The 16,349-nt window shown below is 42.2% G+C and overlaps 1 protein-coding gene across 1 annotated transcript in view; it reads right to left on the bottom strand.

Annotated features, from left to right (window-relative positions):
* The window catches only part of TERF1 (telomeric repeat binding factor 1), a 55,165-nt gene extending 39,141 nt beyond the window's left edge, over nt 1-16,024 (bottom strand). Inside the window, exons 1-4 of the mRNA XM_089661041.1 lie at nt 15,775-16,024; nt 9,348-9,443; nt 5,998-6,128; nt 4,172-4,258 (exon numbers count right to left, since the gene is read on the bottom strand). Coding sequence (XP_089517167.1) covers nt 4,172-4,258; nt 5,998-6,128; nt 9,348-9,443; nt 15,775-15,946 — 486 coding nt within the window. The 5' untranslated portion in view covers nt 15,947-16,024. The remainder of the gene's footprint in view (nt 1-4,171; nt 4,259-5,997; nt 6,129-9,347; nt 9,444-15,774) is intronic.
* Nucleotides 16,025-16,349: the final 325 nt, after the last annotated feature.

Genomic DNA, 16,349 nt, shown 5'->3' on the forward strand with positions numbered 1-16,349 from the left:
GGTCGTTTGGGGCCCAAAGAATGATGTATGCGGTCAAATTCGAGCCGGTCAATGGGAATAGCGGGTGTCAGCTCCTGAAACAGAGCAGTAGCAGTGGAGGTAAGATCCGTGACCGTTTCCGGAATACCCGTTAACCGCAAATTGCCACGGCGGGAACGGTTTTCGAAATCCTCAAGCCGCAGTAGTGCATCCGCCAATTCCTTCTTAAGGTCGCACAGGTCCTGTTCGTGATTTTCAATGACCGTGGCCGCAGCGTCCATTTTATCCTCGAGATCATTCATCCGATTGCCCAAATCCCGAATTTCCCGCGAAAGACGGTCGGCCAGCTTGGAGGTAGCGGAGGACAATTCTGATTGCAGCATACATTTAAAGCGGCGCAGGAGCTCAGCATCCCGCAGGGATGGAATGTGCGACTGCCGGGATGGCTCGGAATCCAGGTCCTCCCCACTGCCAGGATCCATCTCACCTGCAGGTAGTGATGGCAGGGGACCCAAACTTGCAGCCAGGGCTTCAGCTGTTGTCCCGGGCGGAAACCGCGAATCCGCGGCCGGGGTCCTGGAAGCCTCCGGCGGCCGGCCCAAAATCGAGGCCGCGGCTTCACCCGCGATCTCCGGCGGGTAGGCCGCAACCTCCCGAACGGTCCGCCGGACGCTGGAGGTGCGGGCGGCCGGGGTTTTTTTTCCCCCCATCAGGGTGCTGGAAGGACAGGGGGCCAAGGAGGAAGCGGAGGGACCCCCCCTGAGGGTCAGAAATCGGCCGATGTGTCCGGCGGCCGAGACAGTAAATTAATAGGCAGCCATCCTGGCTGCTGCTCACGAGCGGGACCCTTACTTTTTAATATATTTATAAACTATATAGGGTCTGGGATTAAAAATACCATTTCAGTCTTTGCAGATGAAACCAACTGTGCAGTGGAATAACGTCCTTTCAGGATGTCTCCAGCTTACAAGCCAACCTCAATGCACTGTTTAATTGGGCAACTATGTGGCAAATTAGATTTAATGTTGATAAATGTAAGGTTATGCACTTGGGGGCTAAGAATATACATGCATCATACATACTGGGGGGGGGGGGGTACAACTGGGGGAGTCAATGGTGAAGGATCTGGGGGTTCTGGTAGATCACAAGCTTAATAATGGCATGCAATGCCAAGCTGCGGCTTCTAAAGCGAGGAAAATCCTCTCTTGTATTAAAAGAGGTATAGACTCCAGAGAGAGAGAGAGAGAGAGATATCATATTACCCCTGTACAAATCATTAGTAAGACCTCATCTAGAATATGCAGTTCAGTTTTGGGCACCAATTCACAAAAAGAACATTAAGGAACTGGAGAAAGTACAGAGAAGGACAACCAAACTGATAAGAGGCATAGAGGAGCTCAGCTATGAGGAAAGATTAGAGGAACTGAATTTATTCTCTCTTGAGAAGAGGAGATTAAGGGGGATATGATCAACATGTATACAGTTGCAAGAAAAAGTATGTTAACCCCTTGGGATTACGTGGAGTTTTGCATGAATTGGGCATAAAATGTGCTCTGAACGTCATCTAAGTCACAACAATAGAAGAACACAGTCTGCTGAACATAATACTACACAAACATTAGATGTTGCCATGGTTTAATTGCACATAACATGTAAACATTCACAGTGCAGGGAGGAAAAAGTATGTGAGGCCCTAGCTTAATGACTTCTCCCAGAGCTAATTGGAACCAGGAGTGAGCCATCCTTGACTCCAATCAGTGTGATGATATTGGATGTGTTGCTGACAGCTTTCCTGCCCTTAAAAAACACACACCTGTTTTGGGTTTACTGGTTTCAAGAAGCACTGTCTGATGTGAACCATGCCTCGCAGAAAAGAGCTCTCAGAAGACCTATGATCAAGAATTGTTGACTTGCATGAAGCTGGAAAGGGTTACAAAAGTATCTCCAAAAGCCTTGATGTTCATGTTTCCACGGTAAGACAGACTGTCTACAAATGGAGAAAGTTTAGCACTGTTGCTACTCTCCCTAGGCGTGGTCGTCCTGTAAAAATGACTGCAAGAGCACAGCGCAGAATGCTGCATGAGGTAAGAAAGAATCCCAGAGTGTCAGCTAAAGACCTACAGAAATCTCTGGCACATGCTAACATTTTTGTTGACACATCTACAATAAGGAAAACATTAAACAAGGACGGAGTACATGGGAGGACACCACGGAGGAAGCCATTGCTGTCCAAAAAGAATATTGCAGCACGTTTGAAGTTTGCAAAAGAGCACCTGGATGTTCCACAGCACTACTGGCAAAATATACTGTGGACAGATGAAACCAAGATTGAGTTGTTTGGGAAGAACACACAACACTATGTGTGGAGAAAAAAAAAGGCACAGCACACCAACATCAAAACCTCATCCCCACTGTAAAACATGGTTGAGGGAGCATCATGGTTTGGGGCTGCTTTGCTGCCTCAGGGCCTGGACGGATTGTTGTCATTGATGGGAAAATGAATTCCAGAGTTTATCAAGACATTTTGCAGGAAAACGTACAACCATCTGTCCGCCAACTGAAGCTCCGCAGAGGATGGGTGATGCAACAGGACAATGACCCAAAGCATACAAGTAATTCAACAAAACAATGGCTGCAACAGCACAGAATACGCCTTCTGGAGTGGCCCAGTCAGAGTCCTGACCTCAACCCGATTGAAATGCTGTGGCATGCCCTTAGGAGAGCGATTCACACCAGACATCCCAAGAATATTGCTACACTGAAACAGTTTTGTGAAGAGGAGTGGTCCAAAATTACTCCAGATCGTTGTGCAGATCTGATCTGCAACTACAGGAGACGTTTGGTTGAGGTTATTGCTGCCAAAGGAGGGTCAACTCAGTGTAGTTATTCACCCTGAGGTCATCACAGAGGACAAGGGGGCGCTCTTTACGTCTCGAGGAAAAGAAATGTAATCTCCAAATACGGAAAGGTTTCTTCACAGTGAGAGCTGTGAAAATGTGGAATAGACTCCCTCAAGAGTTGGTTCTGGCCAGTTCAGTGGATTGCTTCAAAAAAGGCCTGGATTCTTTCTTAGATACACAGAATATAACTGGATACTAACATTTAAAGGTAAAGTTGATCCAGGGAATATCCGATTGCCTCTCGGGGGATCAGGAAGGAATTTTTTCCCCTGCAGAAGCAAATTGGATCATGCTTTGCTGTTTTTTTTGCCTTCCTCTGGATCAACTGTGGGTGTAGGATTATAACTTTTTTTTTTTTTTTTAAATGGCTGAACTAGATGGACTTTTGTCTTTTTTTCAGCCAGACTAACTATAGAATTAACTTTTTCATGATGTTCTAATTTTCTGAGATACTGAATTCTGGGTTTTTACTAGCTGTAAGCCATAATCATCAAAACTAATAAAAAGAAATTCTTTAAATATATCACTCTGTGTGTAACAAATGTATATAGTATAGGAGTTTCACTTTTTGAATTGAATTACTGAAATAAATTAACTTATTAATGATATAATTGAGCTACATTTGTATTTTTTGCGACAAACAAGGCTTTATTTTGCTGTGAGATAACATTTTTAGTAGACTTTATTGAGATCACACAATCTCTAAATCGATACTACAGAATAATATGTATTAGGACAATAATTTATCTATATTTTAAATCCAATTAAAAAAAAATTACATTCTGCATAGGAATTACTTTGTAATATGTAAAATCATGCATATTTGCATATAAATGTGGTTCTCCATCTATAACTATGGTGCAGTTCTTACAAATTGATCTAGAATTAATCATCCTAACAAAGTGTTATAGCCAAATATACATTTTTTTCTTATATTTCATGAATTATGAAACACACAAATCATACATTTGTCTCCCACTGAGGTTTGTTTATAGGAAAATATGTGGTACTGTATATAATGACTTATTAGAATCAATTTGAAACATAACTGGATGCTAAGGGAAATCGCAAAACAAATACTGCAATTAGCTCCTGGGCCACTAGATGGCCTACTTACATCTGGAATCAAACTTTGCGCTCAACTGCAGCCTTCCACATTGCTGGAATTTATAAATATGTGATGTGCTGTTGAGGGGATTAAAAAGCTGCATTCTTTGATGTGAGGCAAACAATAGTCCTCTCTTCCATAGAAGTGAGTTTTAATAAAACACAGGTTTCCCATATAAGGTTACCTTACTGCCCTCCGATTCATCAAATTGTCGGTCGAGGACCTCTGTAGCCATATTAAACTTTCCCTTCTCCATGCAAACTGCTACAGCCTGCAAATAAAGTATTGAAAGTGTACATTTAAGCTAGAAATGTGAAATTTAAAAAAAAAAAAAAAAATCACAATCACCTTCAAATATTCAGTCGGCTACTAATTTTTACAGCTAGATCTATAATAGTAATAACAACCTATAACTTTCTAACACTTTAAAAGCCAATTAACTAATACAAATTATCCACTTCAGTTCTGGAAGATTTTACCCCTTTCATGACCAGGCCATTTTTTGCCATTTGCACTGCGCTATTTTAGCTTGCAGTTATGCAACACTGTACCCAAATTAAATCTATATAAATTTTTTTCACAGGAATAAAACTTTTTCTTGGTGACATTTGATCACCACTGGGTTTTTTTAAAATTTATTATATAAACAAAAAGACTGGAAATGAGAAAAAAAAATTGATATTTTCTGTTATAAAACATATCCAATAAAAAAAAATCTAGTTTCTTCATAAATTTAGGCCAAAATGTATTCGGCTACATCTTTGGCAAAAAAGAATCCCAATAAGTTTATATTATTTAGTCTGTAGGAAAGTTGTAGTATTCACAAACTTTGGGTTATATATTTGAAAATCAAAACACTACTACTCTTGAAGGGATGGGGGGGGGATCAGTTTGTTTTTTTTTTTTTACGCTCTAATTGTTGTTACAATGAAAGGCTTTGTGACAGCAATATTTTGAACTGTCCTGATTGGGTTTCATTCATGACAGCTGTCACTGCTATTGACCTGTGTTTGGCTACAGCTGATCACATGGTACAGGGTGCTGCGATTGGCCCAGGTACCATGTGACAGCTGTGGGCCAATCACAGCTCACTGGCAAAGGAAGCAAAGCGGTTATAAATTACATTCATAACAGCTTTGTTGACATTGTGATCATGTGATCGCATAGCAGTACTGTGAATTACAATCTCCTGTGTCCAAAAATGTGAGAAGCGTGCAGCGCCTTCCTGAGTCAGTAAGCGGTTATCTTTGTGTATTTGTAGGGATGTTATTGTTTTATCCTCTGGAAATAAACAGTTAATGAAAAGGAAAACTACAGAATAATCTCTTGAAATCAGTAGCTTCAAAGAACTACAAATGTATAGAAGTGCAGTAAAATGCTGAATTTCACATCAGATTATAGCAGAGTAGCGACAACAATAAAAGCCAGTCTAGTATTACAGCAGCTGTTATAGATTACTGGATTTTGTCCTATTTTGTGCGCCATTTAGACAGTCTAAGATACATTCATATGGCATCTAGGATTTAATTACCTTGTATTGTTTGGGAGGTCTTCATTGTCTTTTCTGAACTCACACACTGAAAATGCTCAGTTGTAACAAGCCAAGTAGATGAGCCCCAAAAATACCATCTTTTTAACATTTTTGGATGTAAAAATGATCACAAATAACCCAACGATGAGCATTAAAGTTTTAAAAACCTTACTTCTATTTATAGATAGTAATTAGAACTGCTAACAGCCTAAAGATTTACTGCTGTTTAGAGGCTCTGGGCTTCAGGAAAATGGTAGCCTGCAGCAAGAAGAAACAGGAACAATGCTGGAGGCAATTTACAGCACACACTAATTTTTCTAGCATAATTATTCATGAGGAATACATGTTCCATGCTAAAGAACACAATTTTGTATCAAATTGTTATGGATAAAGTTCCACTTAAAGCAATGCATCTGCAGAATAATCAAACTATTACTTGTTTAGCACATTGTATAGAAGAGGCTAATAACCACAGTCACCTGAACTTTCAATAAAGTTTTTATTTCTTCTTGAAGAGTCTTGAGAGTTTCTTCTTCTTCATCAAACTCATAGAACACCATTGCAGCCGTCTCCAAAGGTGTAAGCTTTTCATCTGCTTCAAACTGGCAGTCTAGATTTCAAAAAGGTTTTGATAGGTGAAAGTATCATTTTACATGACTTAAGAAGCTATCTGAAAATGTTGTTTATTAAAGAGGACCTATACTCAAAATGTGAAGATTTGGAATGTTTTTTTTTTTTTTTTTTTAGGGAATATTTATAGATCTCATAAGTAGAACAATTTACAAAAGTTTGAATTTTTTAATTCCTTCTGAGAAATAGCAGCCCCCTCCTGGCATTTGATTTGTTTTGTAGCCTAACAGCTGTATATCTAACACACCGCTGTATATACAGAATTAGTCAGGTAAAAGTATAATAAGTTCAACGAACAGAAAAATTAATAAATAAATACATTGAAAACCTCCATATATAGATTCCTAATCCCCACCTTAAAAAACATGTTCCAATTTGCTTCAACAGGGGAAAGAAAATCTCTCCTGATCCCCTTAAGCATTGGTTCCCAACATTTTTTCACATGGGATGCTTTGGCAAATTATTAACATAAATTGTACCCTTCAGTGGGGGTGGAAAACAGGGCAGAGTAGAGGCAAGACTCATAGCTGCACACCTGTATGGTGGTTGTGGCCAAATTGCACAGTTGGGCAGACTTAAAGAGATGGTTTTTTACTATAAAAACTGCCATTCAGATAAGCGGCATCTGTAGATATAAACTTTGCATCTCTGACCAAATCTGATTAATGCCCTTGCTATAGGAAAGCACTGAACAGTAAGTATATCATGTATATTATTTTGCTTTAAAAAAAAGTTTAAAGCTTTACAATCAATTTGTTAACTCACATAGCAGGAGGTGGACACCTGTAGCTACAACTGGTGGGTGGAACCTAAGCAGGAGGAGGGTGCCAGGGTTTGCAATGCTGCTACTAAGTGTCGCTTTGTGACCAATGACATATGGGCACAAGTACACAACTACGGCCACTTTTTTTTTTTTTTTTAAGTACTCCTGAATGTCCTAACACATAACCCTGGGGATACATGTACCGGAGGTTTGGAACCACTGCCCTAAGTCAACCGGATATTCCCTAGATCAACAATCTCTGGTGTTATTACCTGTAAATTAGTGATGCACTGAAATGAAAATTGTTTACCAAACAATTGGGGTATATATTGTGTTTTTTTAAATCATTAAAGTGTATTTTTTTCCAAAAAAATATGAATTTTTAAAAACTGTCAATCGTCCAAGTGCATCCTGAATGCAAAAACCGAAATGGACTGTTTTTAAAAATTAATATTTTTTTTTTAGAAAAAAATACACTTTAATGATTAAAAAAAACACACAACATACACCCCAATTTTTTGGTAAAATATGAAAGATAGTGTTACGGCAAGTAAATAGATACCCAACATGCCATGCTTTAAAATTGCGCATGCTCTTAGAATGGCGTCAAACTACAATACTTAAAAATCTCCACGAGTGACTCTTTGTAACTTTACACTGGTAACCTGTAGAAATTTTTAGAGGAGGTCTAGTGCAAGAATTATTGCTCTTGCTCCGACGCTCGTGGCGATACCTCACGTGTGGTTTGAACACTGTTCACATATGTGGGCGTGGTCTACGTATGCGTTCACCACTACATGCGAGCACAGGGGGACGGGGACACTTTAAACTTTTTTTTTTAATTTGTTTTTTTTTGTATACTGTCCCGTTAAAAAAAACTTTTAATCACTTTTATTCCTATCACAAGGAATGCATGCATCCCCTGTGATAGAAATAATTAGTGACATGTCCTCTTTATGGAGAGATATGGAGTCTACAATGTAAAGCATTAGATCAAAAAAGCATTGACCTAGTACTTTAAAAAAAGAAAAGGCTTTGTTTACAAGGTGCCAGAACAGGAAGTGACATCACTCCGGTCCCCCAAGGGTATAGAGATGAGTGGAGATCATCTTTCCTTTGCTTATCTCTATGCCCAGCGCCGGGATCGTTCGGTGGTTTCTCAAGTGAGGCTGAGAACTACCAAGCGGCGGTGGGATGGGTTATTTTTGCCACCTGTATCAGTGGTTATTTTCATATCGGCCAATAGGGGTATGTTCGGCCAAAACTTCTCGGCCACCAAAATTTCGGTGCACCCCAACTATAAATGTTAATAGCCAGTTATATTTTTTGCATTTATGAATGAATTCAGCTTTTTTTAAACAATAAAATGAGTCATCTAGGACTAGCTAACTGCTAGTCTCAGAGCATTCGAAGTGAGACACCATTATTGTGCTGTTCATTGTTCTCCTGGGAGCTCGCTGGAAATCTGTACCAGAGGACTTGGCGTGCAAGTATCTCTATGCTTTACTCACTGTAGTAAGCTGTGCTTTTCCACATCTACTGCTACTTCTTCAATATTCCCCCTCCAGTCATCAGGGGGAAACCCAGATTTTAAAGGGCCACTTCCACACAGAGACAGAGGGGTCGATTTACTAAAAGCAAAAGACTGTTCACCTTGCAAAGAAATTTGTTCCAAATCTTAGTAAATGTGGTGAAACACAGCCTTTTTGTTTGCACATCATTGGATGGTGGAATTCAGCAAAGCTTCACTTCATTCATCAAACTCTGTGGCATATTCCCTTGCAGAATTCAATTTCCCTTACAAGATGAAAGGCCTATTTGCCATTAGTAAATAAAACTCATGTGAAAAAAAGGAATGGTAAGTCAGTAATACGGAAAAGGTCAGCTACAGGTAAACTTCAGGCAACAGCAGTGATTAGGCTTTGTCACTGTTTGACTTTCTTGCACACAGCTTCCAAAGTACAGGTTCTCTCAGTTCAGTTTCCTATTAGGTGAGATTCCCAGCTATGGATCAGTACATGTGCTGTGATAAGTAGTGCTTCTGCTTTGAATATAATCACACGCCCAGTCCTAAAGTTGCAATAAGAAACACTGCTCTTATCAAATATAAAACTACTGTTTTAGAAGCTCTCTATGAATAGAGGAGGAAGATTTTTCATTCATCCGCCCATCCTCCAATTCATAGATCCTTTTTCATTCATAGAAGCTATAGTACAGCCTCTATGAATGCAGGGGGGCAAAAAGGTGGGCATAGTCAGCACTGCTGATGAGCGCATAGGAAATGCCCTTCACCTCGATTAACCCCTGCTACAGAAAGACTGCAGAGGTAGGAATCAGAAGAGGAAGATCTTAACTAAAGCAGAACCCTGCAGCACATTGTAAGGAGTCATGTCCTTTGAGTTGATTTATTTATTTAGCTTTAAAACAAACAACTACCCAGATGTTTTCCTTGCTGAACACGGGTAAGGAACTGTGCAATTGACACCGCTTTCATTTTCTCCAAGTCCAGTGTAGGCATGGCTTCCAGAAGTACTGCGAAAGAAAAGACATCAGATGACATACAACAAATTTTAAACCCAAATAATTCACTAGTCTCCATGTATACATGCATGACTTAGAATCTATCAAAATCAAATTGGCTGGGCAGAGGTAGATGTAAACCCTAACAGGATGACATTGGGTTTGCTAAAAAAAAAAGCTGCACAATATTTCACAAAGTGGGTTTCCTGATGGTGACAACAGTTTACCATTTCTGCATAATGTGTGTTAAAATATCCACTTGCAGCCTCCTTCAGAGGACCAATGCAGGAACAACTGGATTGTCTTCTTCTAACAGGAAGTGCCAGAAAAAGGACCTACATGGCAGGATCACCAGTTATTTTAATGAACATTAAAAGACTAAAAATGACTTCTGAAGTTACATTACCGTGCTACTTTTAATGTTTAAACATGAAGCAATTTTTAGGCCATTATTTGTCTCAAACAACATCAGCTATTAACCAACATCTGACTATTTTATTTGGTGCACTGTTTAACAAAAAAAGGAAAAAAACACATCTCAACTCCAGAGTGTTGGACAATTTATGCTCCTGCTGGTTGTCCCACTCAGAGTTCCCACTGATCTGCTTTTTATTTGCCTTCCCGGGTTTCCTCCTTTTCCACTTCATCATTTCAATTAAATTATTCACGTGGAACTGCAGTTCTGCTGTAAGAAACAGTGAGCGGGCAGGCTTTTTAATTGCAGAAGAGCCATGAACTGTCTTTTCGGCAATAACTTGCCTGTTTGCAGTTTTCATCGATTCATACGCAGCTCAGATTACAGTGCCTAGTTGGTCTCCGAGCGCCGGATGCGTATGTGCAAAAGTGATGCATCCCCCGCCAGTCAATGAAAAGGCCAGAAGACCGACATTAAGAAGATGCTGGTGTTGGTGAGGGACTGATGGACAGGTAAATATTCACTCTTTAGCTCCACTGTTTTCTAATCAATACATTTTTAGTTTTACAAGTTACAAAATAATAGCTGAATACACAGACAAGAGACCTGGTGTTGGTTAAGGGTATAGTCCCAGACCAGGAGCTTTGATACCCAAAGTCATATTATGGCCACATCGGTTGTATCCCGTACATTAAAATGTTATTGGGGCAATCCAACTGCCAATTACCACTGGCATTGACTGCCATCTAATACCTTTGTGTTTTCCTTACATATCTTATTTTGGATCCAGTGACTTTAGGCTTCTCAGTGAAATATAGGCAGATCATGGCTGATTGGGATTGTGGTGTATATAGCTTCCTGAAAATAGGAAGCCCTGAAATAGCTCACGTGATGCTGAGTCTACACTGAAAGAACTAAAATACAAATAAATACAGGCTTGGGAGCAAAGTACTAGATGATGCTGGATGTCCTCCAGCTAGGCCATGGGGAAGGCTTTGTCTAACTTGTTGCAGCTTCTAATGCAGACAGTGAAAAGCTCACAGTGTGCAGGGAAAGCAGAGAAAGCAGCTCCAGTAAAGGAGAGGAGCCCATACAACTGTACAAAACCATAGGGAAGGCTGAAGTTCAGCTATAACAGAGCTGCTTAGCAAGGCTGTGGCTCCCCCCCGCTTTAGTCCACTATCAGCTGAATCTGGCTCAGAGGAGTGCAGAACTAAGTGCACTCCTATGACCCACAGGAGAAATCGGGCCAAAAGACTTTGGGCCATACTTCTGATGACTGCTACTTATTGCAGTACTCCTTCTGCAGTACTGTTCTTTTCCTTGAAAGCCGCAAGTCTTTGTGGATCAGTACCAACAGCCCCTTACAGGTGAGGAACTTGCAGCCCTCCTGAAGTCAACGTAGCTTCTTGTAATCTACATGCAGAGATGTCTCCTCTCCCCTGTAGAACTGCTCCCAGCTCCAAAGCCTGCAGACACTACCAGCCCTCCTGTCTGCTCTGAAGATCTCCCAGCACAAGGATAAAGGACTATGCCACGTGTCACAAGCTTTCAAAGGACAGCGTTGTGCTATCTCTCCCCTTGTAAATCTCAGGGTGTGCTGATATACTCACTGTACTCCTTGCTCCCACTGCTCTCAGGCAATGATCCTGTTCATGCCATACTGCTGAATGGATCCTCCGGAGCCAGCCTGGAAACCAACCCCCCCAGACCTAAGTGACCCCTCCCAGGACAGTTTCCTCAGCACTCGATCTTCCACCCGACTCTCCTACCAGCCTGACTCTCCCATTTTTATGGGCTCTTCCACCACTTTACTAGGACCTCCAAACCTTGATTGGTTAGACTCCCATAAACATGCAGGTTAGGTCTCCACCTCTTCCGCCTACTGTCTTCTGGAAGGTTCCCATTGTCCTCCAGGACCAGGTGGAGGCAACAGAGTCCCAACCTGTTAAGTCATCCAGCTTGACCTGCAGTACCCCGACCTTAATCACAGACTTACACAGTTACCATGAGTCATACACAATACATTTTGCCTACACTATTTTAGTAGCACACTAGAAGGTGCTACATACGTACAGTATATCATGATTGTCTGTTTGCTACTCATGAATTTTGTCAATTGACAGAATGCCTCTCACATTGGTTGTTCATCTTCTACTACCGTCTGTATTGTCCATACCTCCTGACCTTACGAGATGAGAAAGAGGGACACCTTTCAAGACAGACTATTAGGGTAGATGGCACATCCCTGTCACACCCCGATCATGCAGGGCTATGGCCCATTCACACCAGAACACTGGTACATTTTGAGTGTTCATATGAACTATATGAAAAGCAGCATCGTTCACATGTGCCTGTCAGATTTACCAGCCAGTTCAAACACTGCTGCTGGGTGTTGGGTCACTGAAAAGAGCACGTAAAGCCCAACAATGTAGCCACAGATGTTTCCAAGGGCCACCCGCCAATGTAACAAATGCAGCCCTGGAAAACATTTGTGACATTATAAGTGTTGGTTCACTGCAGTGCTATTATTTGTAAATGGCACTCCAAAGCTACAGTGTTGGAGAGTGGTACTGAGGCTGGCGTATCCATACTGAACACTGTCCTCAGTGCCTGTTTAGCCCCTGGGTGGTAACCCAACACAAAATAGTGTAATGCTTTTATTAGCAAAAGATACAATGAATGTTGAATATTAGTGAAGAATAGACTATATAGTAACCATCGCCTCACCTTAGACAACCTAAAAACAACAAAAAAGACATCATTGCATGACCATAGTAAGCAATGAGCTAAATTGACAACAATGTAGTCTTCTGCCAAATTGCAACAAAAATATCGGCGTGCACCACCGGGATATACACTGTGAACCTGGTATATAAGTAGTTGAGTGAAACCAGCAGGGTATGGCTACTAATTATGTGGCAATTTGGCAGAAGACTACATTGTCATTGTCAATTTAGCACATTGGTTACTATGGCCATGCAATGACATCGCTTTTATTGTGGTTTTTAGGTTGTATAGACTATGTTGTCTAAGGCCGTGCTTCTCAACCTTTTTACAGTCGGGGCGCCCTTGAAAAGTATTTTCAATCACGAGACACTCCTGTAAAAGGCTTGGTTCACGTTACTGCATGTCGTGGAACACACGCAAAATCGCGCTCATTCCTGACACAAAGACAAATTCTCTGCTCTTTAGGGGTACCCCCATACATTGGCAAATGAGGGGTGTTTTTGGTGTGGTGCAATATTAAAACTAAGGTCAAGGACAACTTTCCCTGCATTTCCGCGGGCAAAGCAGCCCATTGAAATGAGTGGGCTGCCCTACACACAGCCACACAGATGTGAACCAAGGGCCTGTTCGCCTGTGTGGTTGGAGGGCGGTAAAACCACACAATTGAGCTGCTTTTACCACCCCCAACTGCTCCCCCTTTAGCTGCAGAAACAGCAGCTAGGGGAATATACATACTGTTGCCGCAGCTGGAAGTATATCTCCAGGTGAATGGGGTTGAACTACAACCACCCGGCAACTGAGTTGTGGTAGAAACCACAGGTAATGCGCACAAAAGACTCCGTGCTGCACCCACACTGGCCACACTGCAGGAGGGCAACATTTAAGCAGAATACAAAGTAAAAAGAAGTGCAGTACAAAATTATAGAAAGTAGTGAAAACCACATAGCATTAAAATTAATATATATATATATATATATGTTTTTTTTGCTATGTGGTTTTGATTACTTTCTAAATGTTGTTCTGCACTTTTTATTTTGTATGCTTCTTACACATTGCCCTGTTGCAGTTTGGCCACGGTGTGGGTGCAGCGCAGGGTACCCGTGTTTTTTGGGCACATTACCTGCAGTTTCCCATGTGGATTCTACAGGAAACTGCAGGTAATGCAAACGGAAAACATGGGTACCCTACGCTGTACCCACACTTTGGCCAAACTGCAGCAGGGCAATGTGCATGAAGCATACAAAATAAGAGCAGCACAACATTAGAAAGTAATGAAAGCCTCAATAATGAATCACCATCATAGTGTGTACCTCCCACAGCTCAAATGCAGCGCACCGAAGAAAAGCTGTCTTTTCCTTCCCTCGCACACACCAGCAAGTGCAGCCTCAGCTGCCAATAGAAGAGCGCTGAAGAAAAGCTGTCTTTTTCTGCCCTCTCACATGCCAGCATGTGCTGTCTCAGCCTCAGCTGCTGACAGAAGAGAGCTTCCACCACAGCTAGAGCAGGTCGCTTATCGCACTACCAGAAAGCCACGTGGGATGTGATGATGTCATTGGTTGCCTGCAGAGCTTCCTGAGTGCTGGTGACATCTGCATGCACTTTTTACTCAGTGGACTGGCACCGATGTAAGGAAAAAACTCCTGGTGGTGAGAAAAGTCTATTTTGCATAGATTGGGGGATATTTTGGTAATTTCCTCACGGCACCCGGTTGAGAAATGCTGGTCTAACGTGAGGTGATGTCTACTATGCAGTGTATTTTTCACTAATATTCGGTATACATTGTATCTTTTGCTAATAAAAGCATTACACTATTTTGTGTTGGATTACCGCCTTGTCCTTTTTGTAACCGCTTTGCTGTGAACATCCTGCTCACACCTTTTTGCTTTATGTTCTTATTGTGACTGGACAGCACTAACTTAGTGTAGCGGAACCCATTAACACTTATACCTCCTCTAAGTTTGTTTTTCTTTAGAAAAATAGCAGCCTCTATCCAGAAGAAACAAGTTAAACAATGCAGATAAATTACAGCACACACTAATTATTCATATGGAATGTATGTTCTTTGCTAAAGAACATTCTTTTTTTTTATCAAGTGGTTTTGTGGAAAGTTCCACTCGTTCACAGGTGATTAGTCCCATCGTCAGGGCAGAGTCTCTGGCAGATGTATGTGATTCTACATCAGACCAGCATACAGGCCACCCATAGAAGTGGATGCAGGTGCAGCGTCTGCACGGACACAAGCGCACATCAGATTCTGGTATGTAGGCTGGGGGCAGGTGCATGGATCTGAACGCAGTGTCTACATTTGGATCCAGGACCCACATTAGGGTTGCCACATCATCCCTTTTAAAACCTGAACACATTAATTACACGGGTACTGAGGCTGATTTTTTGCAGATAAGGCACTGAGTTTAATTAGCACCTTAATCAGCCACAGAACCAGTGTAATTAATATGTGTTCAGGTTTTAAAGGGATGAGGTGGCAACCCTAGTGTGGGTGCCTGGATCCAAACGTAGACACTGTCCTTTCAGATCCATGCACCTGCACCCTGAATTTGATGTGCACTTGAGTCCATGCAGACGCTGCACCTGCATCCACTTCTATGGGTAGCCGGCTTGCAGTTCCCACGTGGAATCACACACATCTGCCAGAGACCCTGCCCTGAGGATGGGACCCTAAAGCAGTGCTATGGAGTCAACATAGAAAATCTATCAGGGAGATTTACTAAAACTGGAGAGTGCAAAACCTGGTGCAGCTGTGCATGGCAGCCAATCAGCTTCTCACTTCAGCTTGTTCAAAGCTTTGGCAATAAAACCTGGAAGCTGATTGGCTCTTGTGCCAATCTGCACCAGATTCGGAGTGCTTTAGTGAAACTCCCCCCCATGTGTCCTTGTGTTGGCCTTGATATGTACAGATGAATGGACACGGTGTGAGTGGAGCCCGGATTATCCGACCTGATCCGGGTCAGGGCATACACACTCCATGCAGGCGGAGAGCCCATATAGCCCGCACTGCACGGCATGCCAGGATGAACAGGTCTGTTTTTGGAAATAACCAACTAGAGCAGTGACAGGAGGGCGTGTCCGTGCTACCCAATCACCTCCCCCACCCCGCCCCATAACGTCACTCCTCTCTATAGACCGGAAGAAGAATGAACACTTCGGCTCTGGCTCCGAGCAGCGGCGCTGACACTCTACCTTCTATCGCTTTACAGGTCCGCCGGAACTCCTCCTCCCGGTCCCCCGCTATGAAGTGATGACACAAACAGGAGAACATGTAGTCGAACACCCAGCCTGTGGCTACTTCGACCACCTCGTGAAAAGGAGCCTCCCCCGCACCGTCCTCCTCCATGCGGCCGCTCTGCTCCATGTCTGTCAGAAAAGTGGAAACAGGCGGGAAGGCAGCTCTGCTGTCCCGGGCTGATAAGAGAAACGCGACAAGGTGGTAGGACGCATGCGCAGAGCTGAACTTTTTCCCGCCAGAAACATTCAAATCCGGAGATGATTGGTGCTCGGAGTGATGACAATGTGTGTCAGCGAGTACACCGAGCCCTCAGACCCTCTTCTCTATTATTTCACTGTAAACAGACTCGTTTCGGTACCAGCAGGCTTTTATCACACCGAAACTTTCATCTGACCTCTCAATAAAATTGTTTTTATATTAAAAATGCAGTATAAGTAGTAATGATAAGACATCTCTGTGAGTTCATGGATCAGGGTTGGTCTGTTCTCCATGACTGGCATCAACAGCATAGTTTGGGCTAAAAGGCGTC

The sequence above is a fragment of the Staurois parvus genome, unplaced genomic scaffold (genome assembly GCF_062004578.1).
Source record: "Staurois parvus isolate SC_StPar_1 unplaced genomic scaffold, SC_StPar_1.0 ptg001302l, whole genome shotgun sequence".
NCBI lineage: Eukaryota > Metazoa > Chordata > Amphibia > Anura > Ranidae > Staurois > Staurois parvus.